This window comes from Ciconia boyciana, chromosome 12 (genome assembly GCF_034638445.1).
Source record: "Ciconia boyciana chromosome 12, ASM3463844v1, whole genome shotgun sequence".
NCBI lineage: Eukaryota > Metazoa > Chordata > Aves > Ciconiiformes > Ciconiidae > Ciconia > Ciconia boyciana.
In genome coordinates this window covers 1,640,397-1,666,593 of record NC_132945.1, presented here as the reverse complement: position 1 = coordinate 1,666,593, position 26,197 = coordinate 1,640,397, and the positions used below count along the sequence as shown (strand labels likewise).

Sequence of the window (26,197 nt, the reverse complement as noted above, 5' to 3'; positions counted from 1 at the left end):
TCAGCAACTGCATGGGGCATCCCGGGAAAGGCTCTCGCTGCCGCTTGCAGTGCAGCCCGAGTGCTGGCAGGGACGGAAAGCTCCATTTCCAACCCAGGCTGCAGCAGCCAAGCCTGGGCACGGGAACGTGCCTGCCCGCCTTCCCCAGGCTGCTGCCTCAGCCCTTCCCGGAGCTCCGCTCCCAGCAGCGGGCTCGGACAGGAGCGAAAGATGAACTTTAATGGCATCGCGGACGACAAAACTTGAAACAAAGAGGAATAAAGGTGACACTAACATCGCTTCCCAGGTTGAGCAATGGCCCGCACAAGTCTGCAGCTACCACAAGACTCGTGAACGTGAGATGCAGCAATGCAGAGACTTAAGGCACTCGGCTGCCTGCAAAGAGCCCGAAAATAACGCCGGGCTGGAAGATGCAAAGCCTTGACGAGGCAGCCCTCGACCCTGCGGTGCACCCTGCCACCCCTCCTCGGAGATGCCAGGGGCTGGCGATGCCCCCACGACGGGGGGAAGCGTTGGCCGCCCCGGGAAGGCGGCTGAGAAAGGACAGGGACATATATGAAACGTTTCCTGGAGCGGCCGCGGAGACAGCCGGCTTTGCTGGAGACCATGTTTCCACATCGCCCCACAGCTACGAGCGCTCGCGCAGCCCAGTCACGTCTGGCAGCCCGGCGCGAGCTGGCGGCGGCAGCTCCCTCCGAACCCCGGCTTGGGGGGGCACCCGCCGCCCCCCGACCCGCTGGGCACCCCCGGAAAGCCGACGGGCACCGAGCTCCCTCCGCCGCTCCCTCCAGCTTGGCAGGTCCCAAATATACGTGCACTTAGCTGCTGCCCTGCTATACAGCCCCAATTCTACTTTGTTAGGGTTTTGGGGTTGGTTTGGTTTTTTTTATACTATGTTTAAAGTTGTATATTGTTCCAAAGTTTCCTTGTTTCATGTCATTGTTTGTTACTGTGTTTGAAAGTTGGCACATATTTGTTCAATTAAAGATTTATTTGCACTATTTGTTGAATAAAGATTATTCTTGCTAAAAGCTAAATAAAGTTTCATAAAAACTCACACATCCCATAAACAAAATACAATGTCCTTTCCAAAAAATCGTTGCACAAAACATTTCAAAATCACTCAATTCATTATACAATAAATCCACACACAAAATAACAAGACCTTGCCAGAATACATAATAAAATCTCATTACAACACTTTCAGACCCAAGCTTCAAAGCGGGAACACAAAGCCTCCATGAACCCCCTGGCCTTGAAAATCGCTGACGGCATGGCCGGAGAGACTCCCCGATACCTTCTGAAAGCCTCCGCACCCCCATCAGCACCCACGGGTGCCGGCTCTCTGCCTCTCGGCCGCTACCGGCGGCTCTAAAGCAGCGGTGGCTCCCGGCCAGCGGGTCCCCCCCGGTCCCCCCGCACCCCTGCCCCGGGCTGCCGGGCGCAGCCCATCGCCATTGTGCAGCTCCTCATGGCTGGAGCAGAGATGCTCTCTCATGGCCCGAGCATCACATAAAAGCGCTCGCAAACCACGGAAACAGAAGGCGAGCAGCGCTTCCAGCAGCATAAGGAGGAGTCAGCACAATTGCCACACGAGCCCCGAAAGCAGAGCCCCACTCTTCATTAAAGCAACAGGCGGAGTTTCTAAAAACCATGGATCCTTCCAGAGCCCAGCACATTAATAATCAGGTTGATGACGGTTATGAGTTGGCTTTCCAAAGCCCAGCTAGTTGAGAAAAAAAAAAAAAAGTCCTTTAAGTTTGCGATGAGGTTTGGGGCAAAAAGCTGTGTTGCAATACGCTTAGGGAATCCCAGCCATGCAAAAGCATCCCCTGTGCTCCTGGACTCGGCGACGGCCCTCGGCACCAATTGCAAAGCAAAATGGCAGCCCCGGATTGTTTGCTTGCACCCGGCCAAACGCTCACATTGAACACGGCGAACGCGCAGGCAGCGATGGCCCCGTGCTCCAGCACCCCGAGGGCATCTCGACCTGCTGCAGAAGACGACGGCGGCGTTTGCTACCCAACTGCCATTGCCACCTGCCCTGATCACGCCAAAACTAGTTTCAGCTAAACCGTCTCCAAGCCCAAAACCAAGAAGCCGTGCTGCGAAAGCCGTGCCGCCGCCGCACACGATGCTGCCCCGCGGCCGGCGGGACGCTGCCACGTCCCAGGTCAGCTCGCGGCACGTGCAAGGGTCTCTGTCCCCGAGCAATCGTCACCGTCCCAGCGCACGGCAATACCTGCCTGTGAAAAACGGCCTGGCTCATTTAGAACTCCAGAACCCCTCAATTCTCCCCACCAATCAGAATTTGGAAGTTGTAGAGGTTTTGGGGGGTTTTCTTTTTTTTTTTTGTCCTCATTTTAAGTGCCATAAGAAAAGCTCCCCAGCGCACAGGGCTCCACAGAAGCGTGACCGCCGTGCACCAGCTGCACCGGCCGTGCCGCGCTCCCTCCGGCAGAAAGCCGAAGCTCGATGGATGCGCTTACCTCCTCCCCTCTGAGCAAGAGCCGTCCACGCGGATTCAGTTATTTCGGAGCAGCTACTCCGACACGGCGCTCGCGAGAAACCCCCTGCGCAGAGAAGCCCTCAGCAAATATCAAAGAGCGAAGAAAGACAGGACCGATCACGAAAGCCGACGGCAATGCCCAAGACTCGCCTAGCCGGGTGCAACAGAGCTCTCGGGCTCAGCTGAGCAAGGAAAACTCTGGAATAACGCTGGGAAGACCCTGCTGAGAGGGATGAGGCTATGGAGCGGCTTTCCAAGAACGAGGGAAGCAGAGTTGGCTCTGCTGCCCCAACAGCGAAGGGGGAATCGGGAAAAGCAGCAGAACGCAGCCCGCAGCGGCGATCCCCTTCTCCCGCCAACCCCGGTGCCGACGCACACGTTTCCCACCACCTCGACGAGCTCCTTTATTAAAATAAGCTCCCAGAGCTGGTGCCACAGGCTGGGGGACAGGGGACAAACGCCGCTGAAGGACAAAGACCCTTGAAACGGCGCTCGGCGAGACGAGGGGAGATGGCCTGTGCAAAGTCACCCCCTCCCCAACGCAGGGGTTAAAAGCTGCGTTTTTTCCTGCCGTTTCAAGCCCATAATCACTTGCATTAGTTGCTAGAGACGCCTCCCTCCCAATTCTTCGCTGAATATATTGTCTCACCAGGCAGAGGCGTATGAACTCATCGTGGTTTCCCAATCCCGACCAGGGGCTCTGCGAGCTACTGGCAATACATATAATAAGTTATTATGCAAATAAAAACTGGACTCAGCCAAGTGAAATATGCTGGCTCTTAAAGTCCCATCTGCATCACAGCAAGGATCTCAATGAACTTTAAAATACTTATTGTCACCACAATGGGCAATATTATATTCTAGTTTGGATCTGTTCCTTCAGAGCATTAGCTCTCATTTGTAGATATTTTTAGATTTTCCTATCCCACTCCTCATTATGAAACACTGAGCTGCAGATTGATTTATTTCTTAAAAGCAAGTTGCTGTTTTCCCAATAACAGATTTAACAAATTTGTTCCACCTGTTCAGTTATGCTTCCAATGTCTTTTTTGTGGTTTCATTGAAGTTTTTTTTAATCCAAACCTCAAAGACTCTAAACTCAGCATTAAAAGACAAGCTCAGCATCATCACTACCACTCACAATTCAAATGCTGCTCCAAATTACTGCAAGCTTTCATTTGTAAGTCGATACAGACAGCAAGATTATTAAGCTTAATGGCTGTGGGCGCAAACACACGCTCTTTGGAGGGCATTCTCCTACTGTAAATCCTACCTCTGCAGCGCGCAGGGGCTCGCTGCCTTATCCTCAGCATCTTCCTCCCGTCACCTCGGCTAACCTTAGCCACCCATTACAAATAGAGAGCTATTAAAAAAAAAATAAAAAAAAAAATTCCTATACATATTCATCAGAGTCCCTCGAGCCTAGTGTTTTTCATCGCTTTATCGCACCGGCGCGGGTCAGACAGCGGGACGGGGAGCTCTGGGAAAGCGGCGGCGTACGGGAGACCCCTCGGTCTGGAGGCGATGGATACGGAGCCATAAACACCCAAGGTGCGCGGCTGTGATCCTGGGACTTGAAAGAAAAGCTTGGTGCTGGGATATTTCATTAACGTAATGACAAGCAGCTTTCTTGCATACCCAGCTCACTGAGGAACTTTATGGGTTAATATTAATAACAGCAGATGTACGGTCACCTTACCAGCAAGAAGTCGCCCTTATGGTAACTAGAACAATGGTAACTCGTAACTAGAAGGATAATTAGTGTTCTCAAACCTCTATGGCCAGGCCAGATGGTTGCCAATTCTGAAATAGCTTGAAATAAAAGCAGGGAATGACAGAAAAATCCAATGCGTTCAGCCTTCATGTAAGACCAAAAACCCATCCTGGCCATCATTAACCAGAAGATTAATTTTCTTGGGATTTTATTTATTTTAAAAGTTGAATCTAGGGAATTCTTTGCTGTCAGGTATCACTACAGTTAAGAGCCTCAAATAATTACAGGAAACACTCAGCCATTTGGATAGCAAGAATGCACAAAGCAACAAAAGATGGCACAAAATTAGAAAGCGATAGAAGCACTCATTCTTCAACATCCAAGGGACATCCTAGCTGTGAATGGAAAGAAGCAGTTTACCAAAAGCTGATTTATTTCATAATAAGCCAATTCCCTTTGCAACTCTCCCCAAACTCGCCAGTCCCAGCTCCACCACGCCAATGGCACGGACCGGCTGCGCCCCTGGGCCAGCCCCACATCTCCAGCACATCGCTCCAGCCCCAGCCGGGACCACACGCTTCTTTAGCGAGCACTCCAAACTTTGGTTGCGGTTCTCCCCATCTGCCTTATTATATTTTCCTCTCCAGGCCTGCCGGTTAACACCTTGCCTGCAGGTCTGCCGGTGGGTCCTCAAGCAGGTAATGATGCCAGCAACGACGTGCTGAGAGAAGACCTGCTGCAGGTCTTCTCCTGTGCCAGCTGTGGTGTAGGGGAACAGGTCACCTGAAAGCGAGGACCCAGGATGACAGCCACATCGAGCACCCAGGATGACAACCCGTTCCCAGCACCCAGGATGACAACCCGTTCCCAGCACCCAGGATGACAACCCGTACCGACCATGCACCACCTTGACCAGGGTCAGAAGCAGCACGATGCCTTACAGCGGTGCTGGTGGGAAGTGTCTTTGGGGGACTCCTCAAGAGAAGATGGTCACCAATATCAGGGTGTTTTTAACCACCGTCAATGAACAAAGAGTCCCTCCTGATGGCTGAAGCTCCAGCAGGGAGTCCACCCTGGCAGCAGCAGAAGGGAGATGGGGTGCTGAGGACACCAAGGCAGTGACAAATTTACCCTTGAATTGAAGAAATGGGACTCGGCTGCTGCTCCAAAAGACCCAACAGACTACTCTTAACCTATTTTCATGTAGCCTTAATTCAGAAATGACCATATAAGAAGTCCAAGTCCTAGAAGAATAATTTCTAGATTTCCAAAATCATTCCTCAGCGAATATTTTAGAAGCAACATTTAACTGCGGCGATTTATTGGCAGAACATGTGAGTGCACAGGTGTGCACAAGACTCGGCCAAAGAATTCTGCTTAATTTATGTGCGAACAGTTATGTTATGGAGATATCACAGGGAAAAAAAAACAAACTAGGATCCTGTAAGAAATAACCCGAGTCTTTTCAATCTGAAAATGTCAGCATTGTGCAACGATAGCAGAAACCTGAGAATAATCTTCTTCATTCTTAGCATGAGACTGGGAAAAAGCACAATGTTTTTATTCACCAAAGGGATCCTCAAAGTGGAAAACATACATAGTGACACGTTTCCAACTGAGTAGCATGAAAATGTAAAACTTAATCCGATTTTAACCTAAAGTAATTTTTTAAGAACATCTGAGGCTTGGTATTATCAAAGTAATACTTGAGAGGTGTGAGATCAAACCAAGGCTTGCCTCTCTGCCCCTCAAAGACCCATGACCCAACCTCCCCCTAAATAAATTTGCAAAGAAAAAGTTTCCTTCCCCTTGCAGCTATTTACAAACACAGACAAGTGCTCCAAAAGCCAAAGCCAGGGCCCTGCTGCAAACCTCGGCTGCCTGCTCTCCTTCGGCAGCACCGGGACGCGGTCAGACCCAGCATGGCATCTCCTGAGGCTGCACCTCATCTCGGGTACAGGTCCTTTGCTCCAGAGCAAAATTGGTTGCGATTTTCTGCCAAAAAAAGGGAAAAATTTCTACAAAGCCCTGCTGCACTAACAGAAAAAGTCTGACTTTTCGGCGGGTGGATGTAGCCTGAGGGCGAACCAAAAGCTGACTGCGGTAAATACCGACTCCCGCTGAAAGTCACTTCATCGGGGTCTCGGAGAAAGCAAACAGGAGAAGAATAGCAAAAGGGAAATCCTGCCACAGACATACAATTTGCACATGCACTCACTTGCTTTTATCCAACAATTAAAGCAGGAGACATTTCTCCCCAGCTGCCGCTCGGCGTAGCCATTGCTGATTGAGTGACAGCTTTACAGGCCTGAAAGCTATTTTGTGTAGGGAATCAACAGCGCGACACAGCCCGCGCAGTCCAGACACGAGCCCGGAACGCCGAATGGTACACAGAGCTGTCAACATACTTCACTGATATAATAAACTGAAAATGTATAGGGCTGCCTGGAAAAAATATCCACCCCGCCAGATTACATGCTCCGCTGCCTCCAACTGAACAAAACCAGTTTTGAAGTGTGCCAAAGTTTGAAAACTTTCGAAATACTAGTTACTTGCTGCAAAACAGATCCAGGCTGGCCAGAAGAGCAGCAGGTAGTACCATACCATTGATAAAGGCAGAAGCGTGCCCACAAAAGTAGGCAAGGCTTGAAAAAGCGGGCAACGTTCGAAAGATTTAACAGCTCCACCAAGAAGCCAACTGGTCTTCCTTTCCTTTTTAAGTGCTTATTTTGCTCAGAGGTTCACTCAAAGAGATTTTGAGCCTCGGTGTCTCAAAACCACAGTTTGCTACAAGGCTCAGCACGTAGCCCCCCTCGGAATTGCCCCCCCAGGCCACCACAGAGGGTGACCCCCCCCGATGACACTGCTGGACCTCTCTCCTGTCTTGGAGGTGGAGCTGACAACCCACCCTGCAACGCTGCCATCGTTCCCACCCAATACTCAGTCCATTGCTTCTTGACTTTCTTCCACAAGATGCTGGCAGATGCAGCAACGTTCAACACGTCTCCGAACCCTCCTTACCAACAAAGCCCAGCTCCGCTGATCTTCTGCAGGTGTAGCAATCGGCACTTCCGAAATAGATTGACACCTCTCTCTTCCCCGTGGACAACCACCCTGGCAGATCGTGTTGGAAAAAAACTTTTGTAGATGAAGAGCCCGAACTCAGCCCAAACCAACCACCAACTCCTCTCTGAAACGAGCAGCACAATTCATTGTACCTAAAGCTGAAATGGAGCAAGACTGTTCATCCTTCCTGCACCTCAAGCTGTCGCACACATCTTCACCAGCTTTCAGTCACTGTACGTCAATACAGCTTCCTACCCCAGCTCTTCCTAAACTACTCGTCTTAAGGTGTGAAAGCCATTAGTACACCAAGCCCAGCTACATCGACCAACCTAAGAGCCACCACAACAGCGGCTGCCTGGGACGTGGGACCAACAGGGCATTGCTTACAACATGGACAATCTCTTCAATCTCTAAACCGCTGGTAAGCACCATAAAACTTCCCCACAAACGTCCAAGACATTCAAACCCAGAGTACTGGCCTTAAAAAAAACCCTAAAAGCCAGAAAAAAAAACCACCAAGAAATTGCCCTGGGTTTTGTTACTACTGTTACACTGCAGGCACCCATCAGCCTGACATGTACCGACACGAGAGCCCACAGGCGAACCGACAAAATGAACCACGGGGCTGTCCAGCTCACCCCATGTATTCTCTTGCTCTTTGTCAGACCTTTTCCCGAAGCACAATTAATCTGTGTTTTTCCTTCACGACCAAGCTCTTTACTAGCATGAACATTTAATTTGGGTCCATTTTGAGGCAAGACCGAAAATAAAGACCAGGGAAGAAGAATTTCTTTAACAGCAATAACTCCAACTCAATTTTGGAGACGTAAGGCATATTTCACGTTAAGATGTCATTTACTAACATTTAATGCTAACAGTGTCATTTGCCCTTCAGCTAGAAGAAAGGCATGTAAGCAACCCTAACTAAACTGAAATTTCCCCACTGCAAAGCATTTCTGCCAGGAATCACAATCTGAGTGTCATGTTTCTTATGCCCTTCTTTGTACAATAACCCTCTAAGTCCACGCTTAGAGACAATGTTTTATTACTCGGTATTATACATGCCAGCGTTAACAGAGCATCCTAGGCGGCTTTTGGACCAACTTCACGTCAGTGCCTTTCTGTATCATGCAAATTAATATTGAAAGAAAGAGGAACAGCTGGATCAGAACTAACATCACCGCTTCATAACGTGAACTCTTATTATTGAGTTTTCACAGCAGAGTGCCCCTGTTTATTACAAATACAGTTTTGCTCAATTCTCCAAACAAGCAAAAGGACCAGGACGGATGGGGCGGCAGATGAACGCGTGGCGTGGCAGCCCACCTCCTCCCAGCAACATTTAAGACCGATTCCAGCCCCAGCACACGGCGATGCCGTGCAGCCCAGGCGGGGCGGGTGGAAAGCTGGCTTTTTGGGTGACATTGCCGTGGCACCCTCGGCGCACGTCCCCGCAGGACGGGCTGCACAAGCTGTTCCCCTCCGCCCTCCTGCCCTTTCCAAACTCCATCTTTTACTGTCCAAAACAAATGTTGACTTTTAGTTGTTTCTAAGCCGCTGCTTTGCCGGCCTCTAACAGCCTCCCAGACTGAAGTTAGAAAACATAATGCAAAGACTTTCGATTCCAGCGTTTTTAAAACTTTGTTTCATGAACTAGCTAACTATCCTTGGCCTCGCTCTAATTAACCACTAAATGCCAAGCAGTCAAAGAGCAAAAATCATTTGTTATCTTGAAGCTGCATCAGCTCACAAAACCTACAGTGGGTTTTTGTTGCTATTGTTCTCGAGGTTTGGGCTTTTTGAGAAAGCGTACTTAACGATAACTAAATTGCTAGGTAAATATGTCAGTGAGACCTTCCCTGTCAGCCGTAGCCTTGGGGTGTGATTTCTGTTCACAACATAAAAATTTTTACTATTTGCCAGATTTCAGATAGCAAAGTTGGATCCCCTGGAAGATACCTGGCCTTGTTTTTGTACGCCAGCGGCAGGAATATTTAACTGCTTGAGTACCAGATCCAGACAAGTAGCTTGAAGCCACACAGGACCTTCGCTGGGACCTGACCGAAAGTTTAACTGCCCCAGCCACCCCCATCGACTAACCAATTTATAAAACTGGTTTTCCAACATCTTCAGACACGGGAAGAAGAAATGGGTTTGAGTCAGGAGGGACCAGCAGCAGAGAAGCTTGTGGGCCACGAGGTGGGGGGACACCAGCCTGGGGTCTCTGGAGGTTTTCTTCTGAGCCCAACTGCAGCCCCTGCACGCAACTGGGCTCAGAAGCCCAAAAGTCTTCATTAAACGGGAACGAGCTGGTTAATATTTCAGCCATAATCCCCCCTTGAATACTTTGGTCCAATATTTAGGTACCAGAGGAGAACTCCTCAAGTTTTTCTCAGCTTGACGTGACTCTCAGCCCTCACCTCCGCAATGGGTTTGCAGAGGGACCCAACAGCCCTCGCGTGGGCTGTCGCCGGCGGGAGGGGGCTGCCAGGACGGAGGGAAGGGGATGGGGCTTTGCCGAGCGAGGGGAAGCATCACTAGGCACCGAGATGCCCTAACTTCGGCATCACTTCCAAATAGCCCGGTTATTCTGAAAAGCAAGAGCAAAGCAGACTGGCAGACTAGGGAGGAAAGAGTTGACAGCTATTTGCTGTATCTAGCATAATTTTCTTTGGCAAATCCAGCCTGTTGTTAGAAATGTGCGCCAGACGCCTGGATCGGCAGAGCTGAGCCTGCAGGAGCAACGCTTTGTATTTAACACTTGAAGACCTCAACTTCCGAGAGCTCATCCTACCATTTCATACCAGCCAGCGCATGAAGACAGCACATATGGAACCGACTAAGGCGCTTGATGCAGCGCCTATAAATTGTCCAAGCCTTGCAGCCGCACATAAGAGTGCTAACAACAACTGTGCAGTACACATTTGTTTGAAGTCGGATCCTGCTTTTATTAGGGGCGTGCTGCTTTCCTCTTCAGAGCGGTGCACCGGCTGCTGCTCCCCGCTACGTGACTTCGCCGCCGGCTAGGACGTGCGCAGCGAGGGGCGATGCCAAAGTAGCCGGGTGCATCCACGGAGCCCAGCACGGCTCCCGGCGCGGAGCACCCACGGCACGGAGGTACAGGGTTCCCCCCCCAGCGCCTGCTGCTGGTGCCGAGCCCGGAATGAGAAACAGCCCCCACGCCGGCACGCACAGGCGATGTGCGGGACAGAGCCCAGAGCTTTGCAGTGCTTGATTCCATACGGGGTCTCTAGGGATTAAAAAGGTCAGCATCTGTATGAGTACTGAGCATAGAGGCTTTATCCATCTCCGAAGGAAAATCCACCCTACGAGAAAAAGCTTTGGTATTTCTCACTGATCCGGTGTCTCGCCAGACACGGAGGCCAAGTACAGCTGAGCAAGATTAGTGCTGAGCCTTCACAGGCTCAGCTAAAGGCTTTAGTTAGAGGAATTTTCTTGCACACGTTCCCTTCTTCCACTTTGAACGAGACCTCAGCATCACTACTACTGAAGAAAGAGTCTGAATCCTATCACTGCGTCAGTAAAAGCAGCGACCTGCTGCAAAGCCCAGCTGTGGCTTATGGAACCTTCTGCTAAAGCAAAACCAGAGAAAACTCATTCGTGAAAACGTACCTAGCCTAGAAGAGAAGCATGCAGAAGGAAAGAGGTTTGTGTGGTTTTTTGCAACAAGGGAAGGTCTCCATCCTCCCCTGAGCTTTGCTACCTGAACGCCTTGTTCGCTAACAGCATTCCTGAGATTTTCCACACTTATAGTAAAGCAGAGATAAGCAAAACCAAACCAAAAACCCACCAAACCCTCCAAAAACCCAAGCAATCCCAGGACAGTGCTCAGGTGATACAAGTTTTCCCCAGAAGAATACTTCCACACCAACAGAAGCAGCACCAGAAGAAAATGATTTGGGGTTACTCAGTCTCACACAACAGACCAACTGGGTTTTAATTCTCCTTCAAAAAAAAAAAAAAAAAGAAAAAAAAACCCCTAAAGCAGCAGCCAGCAGACACGCAGCTTCTGGCTACACTGTGCTGGTGACTACCAACCAGGCAAGAGCTCTCCAATGTAGTCAACAAGTCCTCAAGCCTGCTTCTAACCATGTCCCACAAAGCATGGCCACCTTCCCCGTGCCTGTGGCTAACGGCCGCTCAGCAGCGAGCCCCGGGACAGCGAGCCCCCGGGATGCTCTGCTCTCCTCAGGCAGGTGGTTCTCCAACAGCCCCTGCCCAGGAACACCCCGGGGTGCTTGTGCCATGCTTTAAAAAAGCTTGGGTATCTCAAGTTTTTCCTAGCAGTTATCACAGCAGCAGGATTTAACCTGGCTGGGGTGATTCTGCACATCCAGCTCATTTCAGCGCAGCAGCATCCTGCGCCTGGAAGTCCATCACTGCCACATCAGAAACCCTTTCCTGCAGAAGCGCCTCGGAAGCTCTGGCACAGGAGCCTTGCCGTGGAAAACCCCTTTTTCCCCCCGTTTACCTGCTCTTTGCTACCACCAGAGCCTGGAAAACTACAGCAACGCTGCAAAAATCACCGATCCCTAGATCTGTGCTCGAATCTTTCACGTACAGTTTACTCATATGTTTGGGCTTTCAAAATTAAGTTCCATGACCTGCGAAACAAAAGGGGCTTTGGGAAGGGATGAGGACGGGTCAGCAGCCACCAAAGAGGACCAGCAGCGTGACGATCCCACTGCGCTGCCAGAGGAGCTGGAATTAAAGCACGGCATCACCAGTAAAACAGCAGCACTTCCCAGGTAAGCTCATGCTGTTGAACGATACCAAGTTCTGCGCAGTCCGGGAATCTGTGCGTGAGCCGTATCCGGAGTCAAAACAACCTCTTTCAACACCAGAAGAAATAGATGAAAACTCCAAGCCGACAGTAATGATGCTGCTAAAAAGAAGATACAATAATCCTTTAAAAATGACAATTAACATCTTTAAACTCTGCCTTCCCCCACACATAGAAAAGGTCTCCTTTCGACCTTCAGAAGAGCAGCTCTCCCTCAACGTACGCCAGTGGCACAGAGGTAATTCAGGCCCCGAATTGAGCAGGGCTTCCCCTCGTCCCTCGGACGGGATCCCCCGGCTTCCCAGCAAGAGGTAACGCCGCAAACTCAGCAAGCACCGACAAGCCGGCCCATAGCTCAAAGGCAGCCAGCGTACTAATTTAGTTCATTAGCACTAAAAAGATAGTAACAGCTGCAGTTAAAAACCAACTATTTTCTTTATGCGTTTTCATCCCGCTCTCTGGGTACACCTCATCAGCTGCACGTCCAGCAATTCCTATTTTGATCTGATTTTTCCGCCATAGGGTATGTTTTATGGGAAAGCATGAGAATTAAAGCTTTCCAGGCAGAAAGGCCACTCCTCCCAACTCTTGCAGCCCCAGGTTTCTCAACGCCCGGTGAGAATCCAGGTGAACTGCACTGGCAGGCAGGATGGCAGTAAAACTGCATGCAACAAACATGCAACTGCAGTACAAAAATAATAAAAACAAAAATCTCATTTTTGAGTCCGAACTGTTTAGCCCTCTCAGTGTCACAGCAGGTCAGCAACAGTTCCAGCTATCAGCTTTAAATGGTTTACCCTATTTTCCTCTCCCATGGGAAAAATTAAAAAAAAAAAAAGTGCTGGTTAAGGTTAGCAGTAGCCGAGCAACTTATTTGCAAAGTTGAAGGAAATAATTGCTCCAAAATTATTTCCTGGATTAATTTTGCTGAGCCCAGCATGCGGAGAAGACTGGAAGGATCACGCGAAGTCTGCTTAGGCCATTAGCGCCTGCCCCACGCGGCGTCCGCAGCCCCACGCTTCCCTGGGAAACATGGGAAAAGCCGCTGCCGCTCCACGGAGGAGAAAATAAAAGGAAGAAGCCAAAGTTTGGGGTTTTTTTTTTCTCCTGGACAAGGTACGCTGCATTTATGCCGTCTCACCCCTAAGGCTAATCGGGTATTTGCTGCGTGACGTTATTTCATCTTCCCTAAGCAGCCCCCTCCTCACCGGGGCTGCCCCTGGAGGGAGCAGGAGCGGGGGCAGACGAGCATCTGCAGCCAACACCGCCTAAATACCTGTTTTCTCGATGGAGAACGTCGAATGAAACAACTGAGAAACCAAAAGCCAAGGGATAGCATTTCTCTTATTCCTGGGGCGGCACTGGTGACAGAGGGTCTCTTGCTAAGGGAGCAGCCGGCCCCCTCCGGCTCCCCAGCCGGGGCCGGCGCAGCGGCAGGGGGCTGCGAGGGAGCGGAGGGCGGAGGAAACGCTCTCTGGGAGCGAATGCCAACATTGCACTCCTTCGAAGTAAGAAATGGAAAACGGAGAAGGGACAGGACAACAGAAAAGCTGATGAAGAAGCGGGATGGGGTTTAGCCAGGGAGCAGCGGGCAGGAGCGGCAGCACCCAGCTCAGCTATCATGGGGAAACCAGAAAAGCCACCAGCCATGCCGGAGCAGGGCCAGGAGCACTGGTGTTGGTCCGAGCACGGAGCCGGAGCCACCACGGACGTGGCTCAGCCTTGGCCATGGTGGAGACCACAACCCCGACGCAGCAGCTCCTTTCCACCCATATAATTTACGATTATAAACCTGTTAAGTGCTCTGAGGTGGATTTTACCTCAAGTGCTGGCTTAAACTTTCTCCTTACCTTCCCCCTTGTTATGTGCCTCAAGAGAGATTTAAAACAAAGAGGAAAAATGAATTGCAAAGAGGGATTGAAGGCAGCCAGACAAAAGCCACCCACTGAGGGACAGGGCTGCACCGGACCGCGCTGACACAGGGGATCGGGCACTCGACCCTGCTTTGTCACTCACGGGCTGCTGGGACACGGCGTCTATTGTAAAGGAGGTAAAAACAGCAGAGAAAAGAAGGGCCTGATCTTGCAAAGTCACATCTGCCATGGCTTCTGCAGGTTGGGCCGGCAGCTCTACGTTGGCCCAAATTTAGCCCCACGGCCGGGCCACAGCACAGGCAGCTTCGTGCTGGACTGGCAGGGAAGGGCGAGCCTTCCTCAGGCCTCCTCTGCTCCCTCGGCACGCCGGGACCCAGCCAGCAGCTGCCAGCTTTGCCAGCCACTGCATCGAAGCCCTGCTGCAGTGCCACGCCATGCAACGTCCGCTGCTGCAAAGCCACGCAACGCCACAACACGCAGTGACCACAGTCCCGTGCAGCGCAACACCCTGCCGCACAACGCAACGCCCGCTGCAACACCACGTCGAGCAATGCCCACCATGGCAAAGCCACGCCATGCCATGCAGCACCCACCGCTGCAAAGCCATGCCATGCCACGCTGCTTAACACTCGCTGCTGCAAAGCCATGCAAACAGAGCCACGTCACGGAATGCCCGCTGCTGCAAAGCCGTGCAACGCAATGCCGTGCAACGCCTGCCAGCGTCACGCCATGCAATATCCACTGCTGCAAAGCCACGCAACGCAACAACACGCAGTGACCACAGTCCCATGCAGCACCACACCTTGCCACACAACGCAATGCCTGCTGCAGCACCACGTCGAGCAATGCCCACCATGGCAAAGCCATGCTGCTGCAAAGCCATGCAATGCCATGCTGCTTAATGCTCACTGCTGCAAAGCCATGCCATGCCACGCTGCTTAACACTCGCTGCTGCAAAGCCATGCAACACAATGCCACGTCGCGCAACGCCCACTGCTGCAAAGCCATGCAACGCAGCCCCATGCCACGTAACACCCGGTGCTGCTGCAAAGCTGTGCAACACAATGCCGTGCAACGCCTGCCAGCGTCACGCCATGCAATGTCCACTGCTGCAAAACCATGCAACGCAACAACACGCAGTGACCACACTCCCATGCAGCACCACACCTTGCCACACAACGCAATGCCTGCTGCAGCACCACGTCAAGCAATGCCCACCATGGCAAAGCCATGCTGCTGCAAAGTCATGCTGCTGCCAAGCCACGCCGTGCAGCACCCACCGCTGCAAAGCCATGCGATGCCACGCTGCTTAACACTCGCTGCTGCAAAGCCGTGCAATGCAATGCCATGCAATGCCTGTCAGTGCCCACTGCTGCAAAGCCACGCAATGCAAGCCCACGCCACGCAATACCAGACCACGCCACGCAATGCCCACGGCTGCAAAGCCACGCAACGCGCCGCTGGCGTGCCTGCTGAACAGTTCCCACGCTTTCCTCAACGCATTCAGGTCTCCCAAATGAATCCAACCAAGAAGAAAGCGCTGGAGGCAGGGGTTCAGCTTTGCACCGTATTATTCCTCCTTACCACGCGCGCAGAGCTAAATCGCTTGCAGATTTACGTAACGTTTCAAGTCGCTGCTCTGTTTCTCCTGCTGCGAGAGCCATTTCTGAGGAAGCGCAGATAGACCGGAGAAGGACGAGCTGCGGCCGAGGTGCAGCTTCGGCAGGAGGATGCTGGCACTTGCCATTTGGAATGCATTAGAGCACTGGCATTTCATCAGTACGATCTTGCATATTTAGTACTTTGCACTTACAACAGAATTTTATTTGGGCTTATGGAAAGAGCTCATTTTAATATCCACCCATCTGTGAGTAATTATTTCTGTTATAGTAGCATTCAGGCCCAACTGGCATCAGCACCATCAGCATACAAAAACAGTGCGTTTCCCCAAGAGCTTAACAAGCGAGCACTTCCAAGTGCAACATGTAAAAGTCTAGGCAAGAGTTTTATTTTCCTCTCCTATAAAGGCCGTTAACTATTTTAAAATTGCATCCAAATCTCATTGTAATTTTGTACTTGTGCACAATGAATTCCGACAGATTACACATCTTCAGAGACACACTTACCACTTACTCACTGCACGGAGTTTACTCGCTGCTTTACATTCACAAAACCCCCCTCAGCCTCTCACATACGGGTTACCTTTCGCAGCCAGACACCTCTAAAAATAACACCCTCTTACAGTGTTGAAAGATATTAAAATATAAAGTCATTAACATATAATAAGACTGGAATGAGAGCTTCGCGTGCTCTGAAGCTCTCAGGGTTTGGCTCCCAGTCAAGAAAAATATATTGGATTAGTATGAGAGCAAAATTAGGATAGTGTGCAGTTTAATTAGCATTACAAGATACTACATGTGTATGGAAGAGCGGAGAAGATTTATAGTATTATGTGGTAAGAAAAATAATGTTAAAAGGTTAGAATAATATCGGTTTGATAAAGCACTATGTACTATGAGGTTAAGTGAAAAGTAACTGTGGAATGCCACCGAGTGTTCCTAAAAAACACAGGGTTGAGTGTTTGCCAATTAATTCATCTAAAAATTGTGGAAAAACCCTACAACTTTGGTCACGTGTCGGTCAAACACTTACTTTGGCAACAACAACCTTCTCCATCAAGGAATTCAATAAATGCTGATAAAAAGTCCGGAGTCCTTGCACGAAGTTGCAGTATTTACCCTTCATGGAACGAGCAGAAAAGAAAAATAAAGAAAATCCACTGGCAAGCTCAGCTCCAGAAGGGGAAGACTTAATTAATTCTGTATCGCATGCACTTTGTGCGCACTGCTATGCGCTTCCATCTGCATCCGCTCCTCCCGGCGCAGGCAGGATGCCGGGGCCGACCCTGCCCCGATGCGTTATTCCCGCATTATTCCTCTGTTATTCACATTTTTCTGTTTCCGACGAGGCATCAGCATCCCCGCATTCCTCCGTGAGCTGAAGCCTGTCCTCCCCTCCTTCCCGCGCATCGCCGAATAATTACGTACTTGTCCCCCCTCTGCTCTTGGCTGGAAAAACTACTCTTTCCTTTCGCCCTCCCGCAGTTATTTTCCAGAATCGGCCGTGTCCCCCCAGCTTCGTTCAGGAGCACCCGAGCACGCAGGGTAGCACCCACCGGCCCCGCAGCAGGGCTGCCTGCGCTCTCCCCGGCTACGGCCACCGGCTGATAACCCGCCTGATGCCGACACAAGCTTCGAGACAGCAGTTGGCAAAACATATTTCATATTTTCCAACTGCTCCTTCTTTCCTAGATGTGAGATTTTTGGTTTTTTACCTGTTGACTGTTCTCGCCGGCATCCCCAGCACTTTGAGGGTTTCCCCGGCAAGACGCGCCCGCAGCCGACCTGCGCTTGGAGACCTCAGAGCCTCAGCTACTTTATTTTCTCGCCGACAGCTTCCCCCTTTCCAAAGGGGAATTCCTAAGCGCCAGCCTTCGCCGCTGAACACCTCGGGAGCGGTGCCACCCCACCGCGTACGACACGGCGTCCGTCTCGCCTGCTCGCTGTCACCAGGCAGAACGAAACGCACCCGAGCAGCATCACAAACCTCTGGAAATAAGCAGAAGGTGCCCGAAGCAGCGCGGTCTCGGCGCAGGGCCCCAGCGGTGCGCCAGCCGGGCAGCTCCCACGCGGCCGAAGGAGACGGTTCCTGCGCACGCCGGGAGCTAAACCGACGGCACACGCGCGGATGCGCCTCAAACCCTCCGGGCAAAGCTCACGCCGTACTTAATTTTCCAATTAATGCAGCATACCCGGCAGTCGCTGCCATTCTCCTGACGCTCTGTACCATTTTCTTTTTTAAAAGAAGGCGTTATGGATTCGTGCCAGATTTTGCACAGAATATTCACAGGCATAGTAGCAGAAATATGTTTTCTATTTGATAGCAGGCAATCCCGCTGCAGCCCCCTCTCCCCGGCACAGACCCCAAACCTCACGCAGCCTCAGGAATGTTATCCTCTCTGTCGAGGGACGGGAATGAAGGTTACCAGAGCCCCGATGTGTTATTAGCCAGATAGCGCACTGCGGTCTCCCTTTATTGCCCTGTAAGAGCTTCCTTCAGCTACAACCAAGACCGCCAAGTGTAATTCGAGGGAAAACCCACCATGAAACGCATCCCAAAACACCATCTTCCTTCTGCTCCACGGCCCGCCTGCACGGACCCGGGGTTTCCATAAGCCAACATCAGAAGTCGTGAAATCCTGAAGCACGAGCCCTGAACAGGTATTTCGAGGAGGCTGCTTTCCGAGGAGGCAAACGCTGGAGAAGCCGTTCCAACAAGACGTTCTGCTCAAAGCTTTCAGCGCGCTGTCGGGTCTCAGCTCTTCCCTGATCCATCACGGGCCGGTGCAGCCCCCCCCGGCTCGGGATGCGGGAACCAGACCCGGGGATGAACATGCACGGACGAGCTCGAGGCACGCTCGGGGAGGGAGAAGTCTCCGGAGAGCTTTAATGCCTTTTAGACCCTTGGCACACTGTGCAAATCGCACCCGAACGCTGACTTTTACTCCAGAGCTGGAATTGAGAAGAACGGGCAAAATAATTGCAATTTCACATTAGGGAGGCAAGAGACAGCAAGGTGCCCTCGTGGCCGAGCGTTAATTCCCTTCTGCTTTGACACCAGGTACGTCTTGCCTAGACATTCCGACCAACCTTCAAAACTCCATTGCAGTACAGAGCTACTTACACGAGACTGACAAAATTATTTTGAGAAACACCGTACAATTATTTTGAGACCAGACGGCACCGACTACGTGGCCACAATTCCCTATTTTTGGTTACAACCCTTTGGTGGCAGCGAGCGGATGACAGGCTAAGCGTGAAAGACAACGCGATGTCCGTCTGTCCTCTACAGCCAACGGCCCTTTCCCACGGCCAGTTACAGAGGCTGACACGCCACAACCAGGCCAACCTTCGCCAGGCGAAACCGCCCAAATAATTCACCGAGAATTACTCTGCCACAGCATCCTGACCAGAACAGAGAAAAATTCTATATTTCTCCCTAAATCTTTTCCCACTTCCCCCTCAAGCAAAGCCAGTTACTCATTTTTACTAAATATAACAAAAAGCAGCGCGCACAGCCTAAGTCCCACACTCTCACTATATCTCTTTATCCACGACTACAAGCAAAATGCTACTTCACCTTTTAAGCTCCATTCCTACAATTTCCTTATCAAAATGAGCAAGCAGGCTTTTAGAAGACGGATATAAATTAACGGGGCCGTGTACCGCCTAACGACTGCTGGAACAGGAGGGCCCTGACTGCTGCTGCAGGAGATGGAGGCATACGGGTGGGAAAGGGAAGAAAAATAAGTAAATGAACAATTAGGGGGGTTATATAGGTTGCTTTGGTGGACGTCCAAATACCGGCAGGAAAGCGAGGATGCCGTCAGGAATGTAAGTGATAGTCGAAAGCGGGTGCATCCCTCGTGAAAAAGGCAAGAGGTGGAGAGCTACAAGATCACCACCTTTGGGGCGGACGCAGGTAAACGCTGGTAACCGAATTCCGGCTCAGCACATTTTTTCGGATGACTCGGCAGCCCCCCCGGCCAGCCGCTAGCGCCTCCCCCCTTAGTTTGATCTGACATCTCTGATGGATATTTGATCTTATTCCAAGAGGCAGACTTTGGCAACATTTAAGCCTGTCTCAGGACACTCACAAGGGCACCAGCTTCGCCCGGCGCTGGCGCAAAGCAAGGTTTTGCAGAACTGTGGCGTGACGTGGACTTGCTCGGAGGAAGAGCAGGGAAACGACGCTCTGCGAGGCTCAACTATTACAGGGATGATTTTTCTGACAGCAAAACACGGTCTAGTTTAGGCATAAGATATTTTAATGAGCGGTACGTAGTACCCTGCTGCCTGTTCTCGGCGAGCGGAGCCATTAGCCAAGCGCCTGCCAAACGCTAACGAACACGCTGACGGATTCACTTTTGTACGCCCCAGCACGTCCATCTCGAGGATGATTTTATAACCCTGGTCGAGGCCGAACGTACCACCGCTCCCCAAATCCGCTATCGCACGGCGGAGGGACAGCAAGCGAAGAGTCGATGAATTGAAGCAGCAGTAACAAACTTTTCATCTCGACGCCAAAGCGGTGATGCAACACCCCGCAGCTTCTGGGACAAAGATGTGAACGGCAATGCCTCCACCTCTGCCATGAAAAATTGCCCTCGTATCTTAAATGAGTTACATACTCGAATACCCTGTAAGATAGGGAAGCGGGGCGTTATCGAGCTGCCAAATCTCACTCCTGTCATGAGGTCATTTCTGGCAGGCGGCCAGGCGAGATTTCTGCCAAAACCTCGGTGCTGACCATCGCTCCTCGTCCTTCCCCCCGCTCGTCTCCCTCCTGCCTCGGGTCAGGAAGGGGAAAGAAAGAAAAAAAAAAACCCACCAAGCCAAAACCAACAAAAACAACCAAAAAAAAAAAAGGAAGAAAAAAGGGTCAGGGAGGGGAATATTTTTTGTTTTTAAATCAGCTCGTACCACCGCAATACACGCGGTGATTACTCGGCCTCGTTACTGAAAATACCTGGCATAGCTAAACAGAGCGAAAGGAGTGTTTGAGGCTCGCAGCACCGCCGCTATTGGGGTGCTGGATCCCCCCAACACACCCCGACCCTGACCGCTCCCTCGCAGGTCCCTGGGAGAGAAAGGCCATCGCTCAGACCTCTTGAAATAATTATTGAGTAATTTCTGCTTCATTTACGTAAGCATCTGTCTCCCGATACACGTGCATGGGACCGCGCTTTGGATTCACAGCAGCCCAGCTTGGCTGCTCCAGGTTGGAAAGCAGCTAGGAACCCCACACGTCCCCTGAAGCCTTTAACGCTGCTGATATTAACTTTTTAAATCAGGCTGTTTGCAAATACCTTTAATCACAGAAGGGATGTATTCGCAGCACCCTAAGACACGGAAAGTGGTTGTTTTTAGCTGCCCGCAGACTCAAGCGAATGGTACGGCAGAAAAGGCAGAGAGAAACAGGAGAGCAGCACTACTACAAATAATATTAATTACACGTTGTCACAGCACCAGTTTCCAAACAGAGCATTTTCAGAGCCAGCAGTTTGGCTGCAAGCTGGATGCCGGCCGTTAAGCTCAGCCTTTCGCATGCCCTTACTACAAGGAAACTTTCTCTCACAACCAACTGCTTCAATATGTCCAAAAGAATTTCTCATCTTACGCCCAACAGGCCAGATGTAAAATAAAGAAATAAATAATTAGCATTACCTTATCTGGGGTATGTCAGCTGTAGCGAGCGACACTTGGATCTTCGTACACATCCAGAGACAAATTATCTAACGCTGTAATTTATGAACAGCTCGAGTATTTACCCTGGTATTTCATTATACATTTGCTGGAAAGAAGAGCTCTAAAGACTAAACAGATCCAGCATGATAACACGAAAGGAACTTCAGCCACACGCTATTACAAGACAACCTAAGAACTCCAACACGACATCAAGCCGCTCCGACTCACTTTACGTTGACACCGCTTAAGTACCGAAGGAGAAAAAAAAAAAAGCGATGACCAGATAGCACGGGTTCTCTCCGGTTCAATGCTTACTTAGATTTTATTATCGGAAGCTGCAGAATCCAAATACCCCCCGGAAGGCGTGAGCCCGGCTTTCCCGGGAGCAGCCGAGGCCAGCACAGCGGAACGGCTGCCCGCTGCCAAGTCGGAGGAAGAGTTTCCAACCTCGCAGCTTTATCAAAGCTATTTCTGTCCTGCCCCCCCCCATGCATCGATAGCCAGGAAGGCAAGGACTGCCGGGGGGCTGCGGCAGGGCTTTGCGTCTCCGCTCCCCCTCCGACCCCCGCCGGGACCCCCCGGCAAAGCCAGCCGGCATCTTCGGGGAGCGGGCCATCCGCTTGCGAGGCTCAAAAGGGAGGAAACTCCTTCCTCCGGCTTATCCTGCTCGCAGCGAGGTTTCGTGCCTGGAAAAAATGAGCTAAGTTTGCGAGCGGAGGCCCCAGCTCCGCTCCTGCTCTCCCAGAGGCTCTCGGGACAGGCGAGCCCCTCCGGACACCATCGCTCCAAGGGGCTCGATACACCAGCGAGGAAAATCGGAGGCAGAAGCCGACCTGTCCCGCACAGTTCAGACTTACAAGCTGCTGGGGAGGACGCCGAGCCATCACCGACAAGGCTGATGCATCTCGGTTGCGGGGTGGTGGTGGTGGGGAATTCAAACAACCAAAACCCCCCCAGGAGGAGAGAGGCAAGCGCGGGGTGTGCGGGGAACAGGATTTCCACCGTAAAACGAGGTGGGCAGGAGGAGCGGGTTTCAAGCTGAGCTGGGCAGAGCTCCTCAGCCGCAGTACCGCCCGCCCGGGGAGGAGAGCCCGGCCGAGGAGAGCCCGGCCGAGGGCCGAGGAGAGCCCGGGGCAGCCCCGGGCAGAGTCGCTGCCTCCAGCCGCCTCCTCCCGCGGGCACAAGGACCGCGCTCTCCCCCGGCCAGGCCAGGCTGTCGGGAACGGAGCCGACACGGCGGGGCTGTCACGACGGAACGACGGGCAAGCGGCGGGCAGCAGGTGGAGCGCAGGCGGCCCTCGGAGACCCCCGGAGCACCGGCTCCCCCTTCGCGCGTCCCAGCCGAGGCAAAGGAACGCAAGCTCTCCCCGCGTTCAGCTCCCGCCAGCGGGACTTTGGGGCTTTCCCCCCCCTTTTCCCAAATAAACACAAGTGGGGGGGGGGGGGTGTTACAGGCGCCTGCGGGAGCGGGACGGCCCGAACCGCATCCGCGGGCGGAGAGATGGAGCCAAGGCCGCCGGGCTGCCCCGGGCGGGGGGGGGGGGGGGGGGGGGGCGCGGGGCTCCGCGACAAGTGCGGTCCCGCCCGGCCGCGACCCCCCCGCCCCCCGCCCGGCACCCACCTGCTGGCGCCGCTCCGCGCCCTCGGCGGGCCGCTGCGGGCGGCCGGCGGCCGGGGAGCCCGGCGCTGCCGCCGTCCCGTCCCGACGCGGCGGGGCGGCGGGCTGCGGGCCGCGGTCGCGGCGGAGCTCGGAGCGCAGCTCCAGGTAGCAGCCCAGCGTCAGGACGTGCAGCGCCAGCGACAGCGCGAAGAAGCCGAGGAAGAGCCGCCAGCTGCCGCCGCCGCCGCCGCCGCAGGCGCAGCCACCGCGGGGCGCCGCCGCCTCCCCCCTGCGCTCCGCACCCATGGCCGGCGGAACGGAGCGGCGAGGCGCCGAGCCGCTACTGCTCCATGCTCGGCCGGGGCGCGCCGTGCCGCCGCGGGGCTGCGCGGCCGGGGCCGCCCCAGCGCCCCGCCAGCGGGCGGGGCTCCGCGCCGGGGGCGGGCCGGGGCGGGGCCGAGCGGCGCCGGAGCCCCGCCCCGGTGCGGGCAGGCCCGGCGCGGGCAGGCCCGGCGCGGCCCCGCGGGAGGAGCGCGGCCGGGCCGGGCCGGGCCGGGCCGCGGCGGAAGGGCCGGCGGGATGCCATGTCCGCAGCCACCGCCGCTCCTCCGCGCAGCCTTGATTTTGGAACCGCGTTACGCGCTGCCGGGCCAAGATGCGGTTTCTTGGCCCAAGATGTTGCGGATGCTGAGAGCTGCCGGGGAGGGGACGCGTGTGCGGGAGCAAGAGCCCATCCAGGGGTATGAAATGCCCCGGCAGCGCCCGCTCTGCACGCCGTACGGCCCATCTCCCGCTCACGGGCATCCTCTGCCAGGCCACGCCGTACGGCCCATCTCCCGCTCACGGGCATCCTCTGCCAGGCCACACCGTACGGCCCATCTCCTGCTCACGGGCATCCTCTGCCAGGCCACGCCGTACGGCCCATCTCCCGCTCACGGGCATCCTCTGCCAGCCTGCGGCGAGCACCGGGGTGGTTAGCCATAGCTCTGGTCTGGCCCGGCACGCCTGGGCCTCCCGGCGTTGTCTGTGTGCTTTTCTTTCAGCAAACAGAGCAAAAATTACAGACCGAAGCTGGAAGGAACGGGCTGGGGGGCTGCTCGGCGCAGGTTATATGTCGCTAGCGTTGGAAGCAGGCGAGACGAGGGTTGGAAACCGAGAGCTCATCTCGTAGGAAGGGCGGTTTGCTGCAGCCCCCTTGGGAGCGTGAACACCTGAGAGCGTGGGCACGTTGGGCAAAGCGTCTCTCAAAATGAGTTGCGCTGCCGGGCGGCTGCACGTGCGGAGGATTCTCTGCAATGAGAAGTCAGAGGAGGATTTTTCAGAGCAGGTAACAAAGACGTGCAAAGCCCAGGCTCAGCAGGCCCAGGCTTTAATTCTGTAGGCACGGCTTGGAAGGTGAACGCGGCCGAGCGCTGGGCGCTCAGCAGGTTTTTTTCAATGTTTCGGGGCGTCAAAAGTTGCCTTCTCCAGCTTTCCTAAAGTTTAATTCTGACTGCTAGAAACAAACTGAAGGTGGAAAGCAGCTTGGGGAAAAGTTAACCAGGAAGAAGCGTGGGTTGTGAGAGGGAAGACTGTGAACTTCAAGAAAGCAGGCTTGAATAAACCATGAGTTTGGGGATGAACACAAGGGCTGGGGGAAGACATCCAGGGAGCTGCAGTTCCTTATTGGAATTAGAGTAATGGCACATCTGCAGACCATCCCGATGCAGAAGCGAGATAGAAAGAATAGCATGAGATCAGCTTGGTCATCTCGAACACAATAAGGAACATGCACAGAAAGTATAAATCAGACCAGTCCCTAATACCGAGTGTAAAAGAATAGCGTGAGCGTGCGGGGACAGAGCTGGACGGAGCAAGGGGGAGCGCGAGGACAGGCGGCGAGATGAGGAAACATCACAAGTAGGTCAGTAAACACGGAGAGAAAAACCAGGTGGTTCTTCTCAGCGAGGAGGAGGAACACGTACAGCTGAAATGGAAGCAAACAGGAGGGTGGGGACGATTTTAGCGAGAAATTATATTTAAAAAGAAAGCCACATTCGAGTTTCAGTCAGGCAACTGCTAACACCAGCAACAGGTAAGGTTAGGGAAGGCGGAGTAGAGATAGAAACATTAGGATTTTTGCAAATAGCCGGGCCTGATGAAGATGATGTTTTAGCCAGATCATTAGGGCTTATCACAGGGAATTCGTGGGGTCAGGGCGAGCTTAAAAGACTGGGTGAGGATGACTAAAATGTTGGGAAATCATTATAGAGGAGGATGAATAAAATGTTGGGAAAGTATTATAGAGGAGGATGAATAAAATGTTGGGAAAGTATTATAGAGGCCACACAGCTTGGCTACATATCCCCCAAACATGCACAGAATCAAGGTGTGCGTTAGCACCCGGAGGGCGAGATGGAAGGGAGGACGGCTAACGGGGATTTGCCGAGGGTGACCTTGGTGGGCCAAGCTGACCTCCTCGGTGACCAGGTACAGCAAAGCTGGCAGCTGCTTTAGCTTGATTTCCACGATGCTTTGACGTTCCTGCTGCTGAGCGGTTCCCTCGGCTGGGTCGCTGTAAGGCTCGCCAGCCCCCGGGGCTTGCAAGAGCAGATGCGGGAGGAAGGCAGGCACCCGCAGCTGAGCAGGGGAGACTCCTTAAATGAGCATTTGCACCGCAGGGAGCGGTTGATCGATAGGTTACAGCCACGGAAGCAACATATCAAAAGGAGCTCCGCCAGAGCCTTTGCTGGTCCTACTGCCAGTCAGTGTTTTTACTCGATAATGAAATAGAGAGCGAGATGAATACGTTTCTGCATGATGCCTACATGACACAGGCTGCAAGGAAGTTCGAATACAGCGTTAGAAATTATCTTAGCAAATTGAAGAGGTGGCCTGAAGAAAAATAGGATACAATTCGGCAGAATAAAAATAAAAAAAGAGTGCAAAGGCCTTAATGCAAGCCCGAAGGAGCGGCTGAGGCTGCGGAGGGTGAGGCGGGAGCGGCTAGGTGGCACTGCTGAGGAGCTGTGCTGGGTTTCCAGCTGGGTTTAGAGGACCAGATGATGCAGAGCAGATCCTCTGTGCTGGGGAAGGAAGCACCGAGAGGGAGCGTTATCACCAGATCTATAGGAAGGGTGGCCACACCAAGGACCATCACCTAGCAGATCCCCTAGGCCCAGGAGTTCTGGGTGACCGATGCCAGCGAAGCTCCCCCGGGACATTGGAGCGGTGGCTCTTGGCCCTGCGCTCGACGTGCCGGGGGAAGGTGTCCCGCGCCCCGTGACGCCCAGGAACGTGCCCCGGGAGCCCACCTGGAGGGACCTTCTGCTGCGCGGCTGTCA

The 26,197-nt window shown here is 52.9% G+C and overlaps 1 protein-coding gene across 2 annotated transcripts in view; it reads right to left on the bottom strand.

Moving 5' to 3' along the window:
• The window catches only part of EDA (ectodysplasin A), an 82,818-nt gene extending 59,589 nt beyond the window's left edge, over nucleotides 1-23,229 (bottom strand). For both annotated transcript variants that reach the window (XM_072877088.1, XM_072877089.1), the window contains exon 1: nucleotides 22,896-23,229. In XM_072877088.1, the coding sequence (XP_072733189.1) occupies nucleotides 22,896-23,180 (285 nt within the window). In that variant the 5' untranslated portion in view covers nucleotides 23,181-23,229. The remainder of the gene's footprint in view (nucleotides 1-22,895) is intronic.
• Between the last annotated feature and the right edge of the window lie 2,968 nt (nucleotides 23,230-26,197).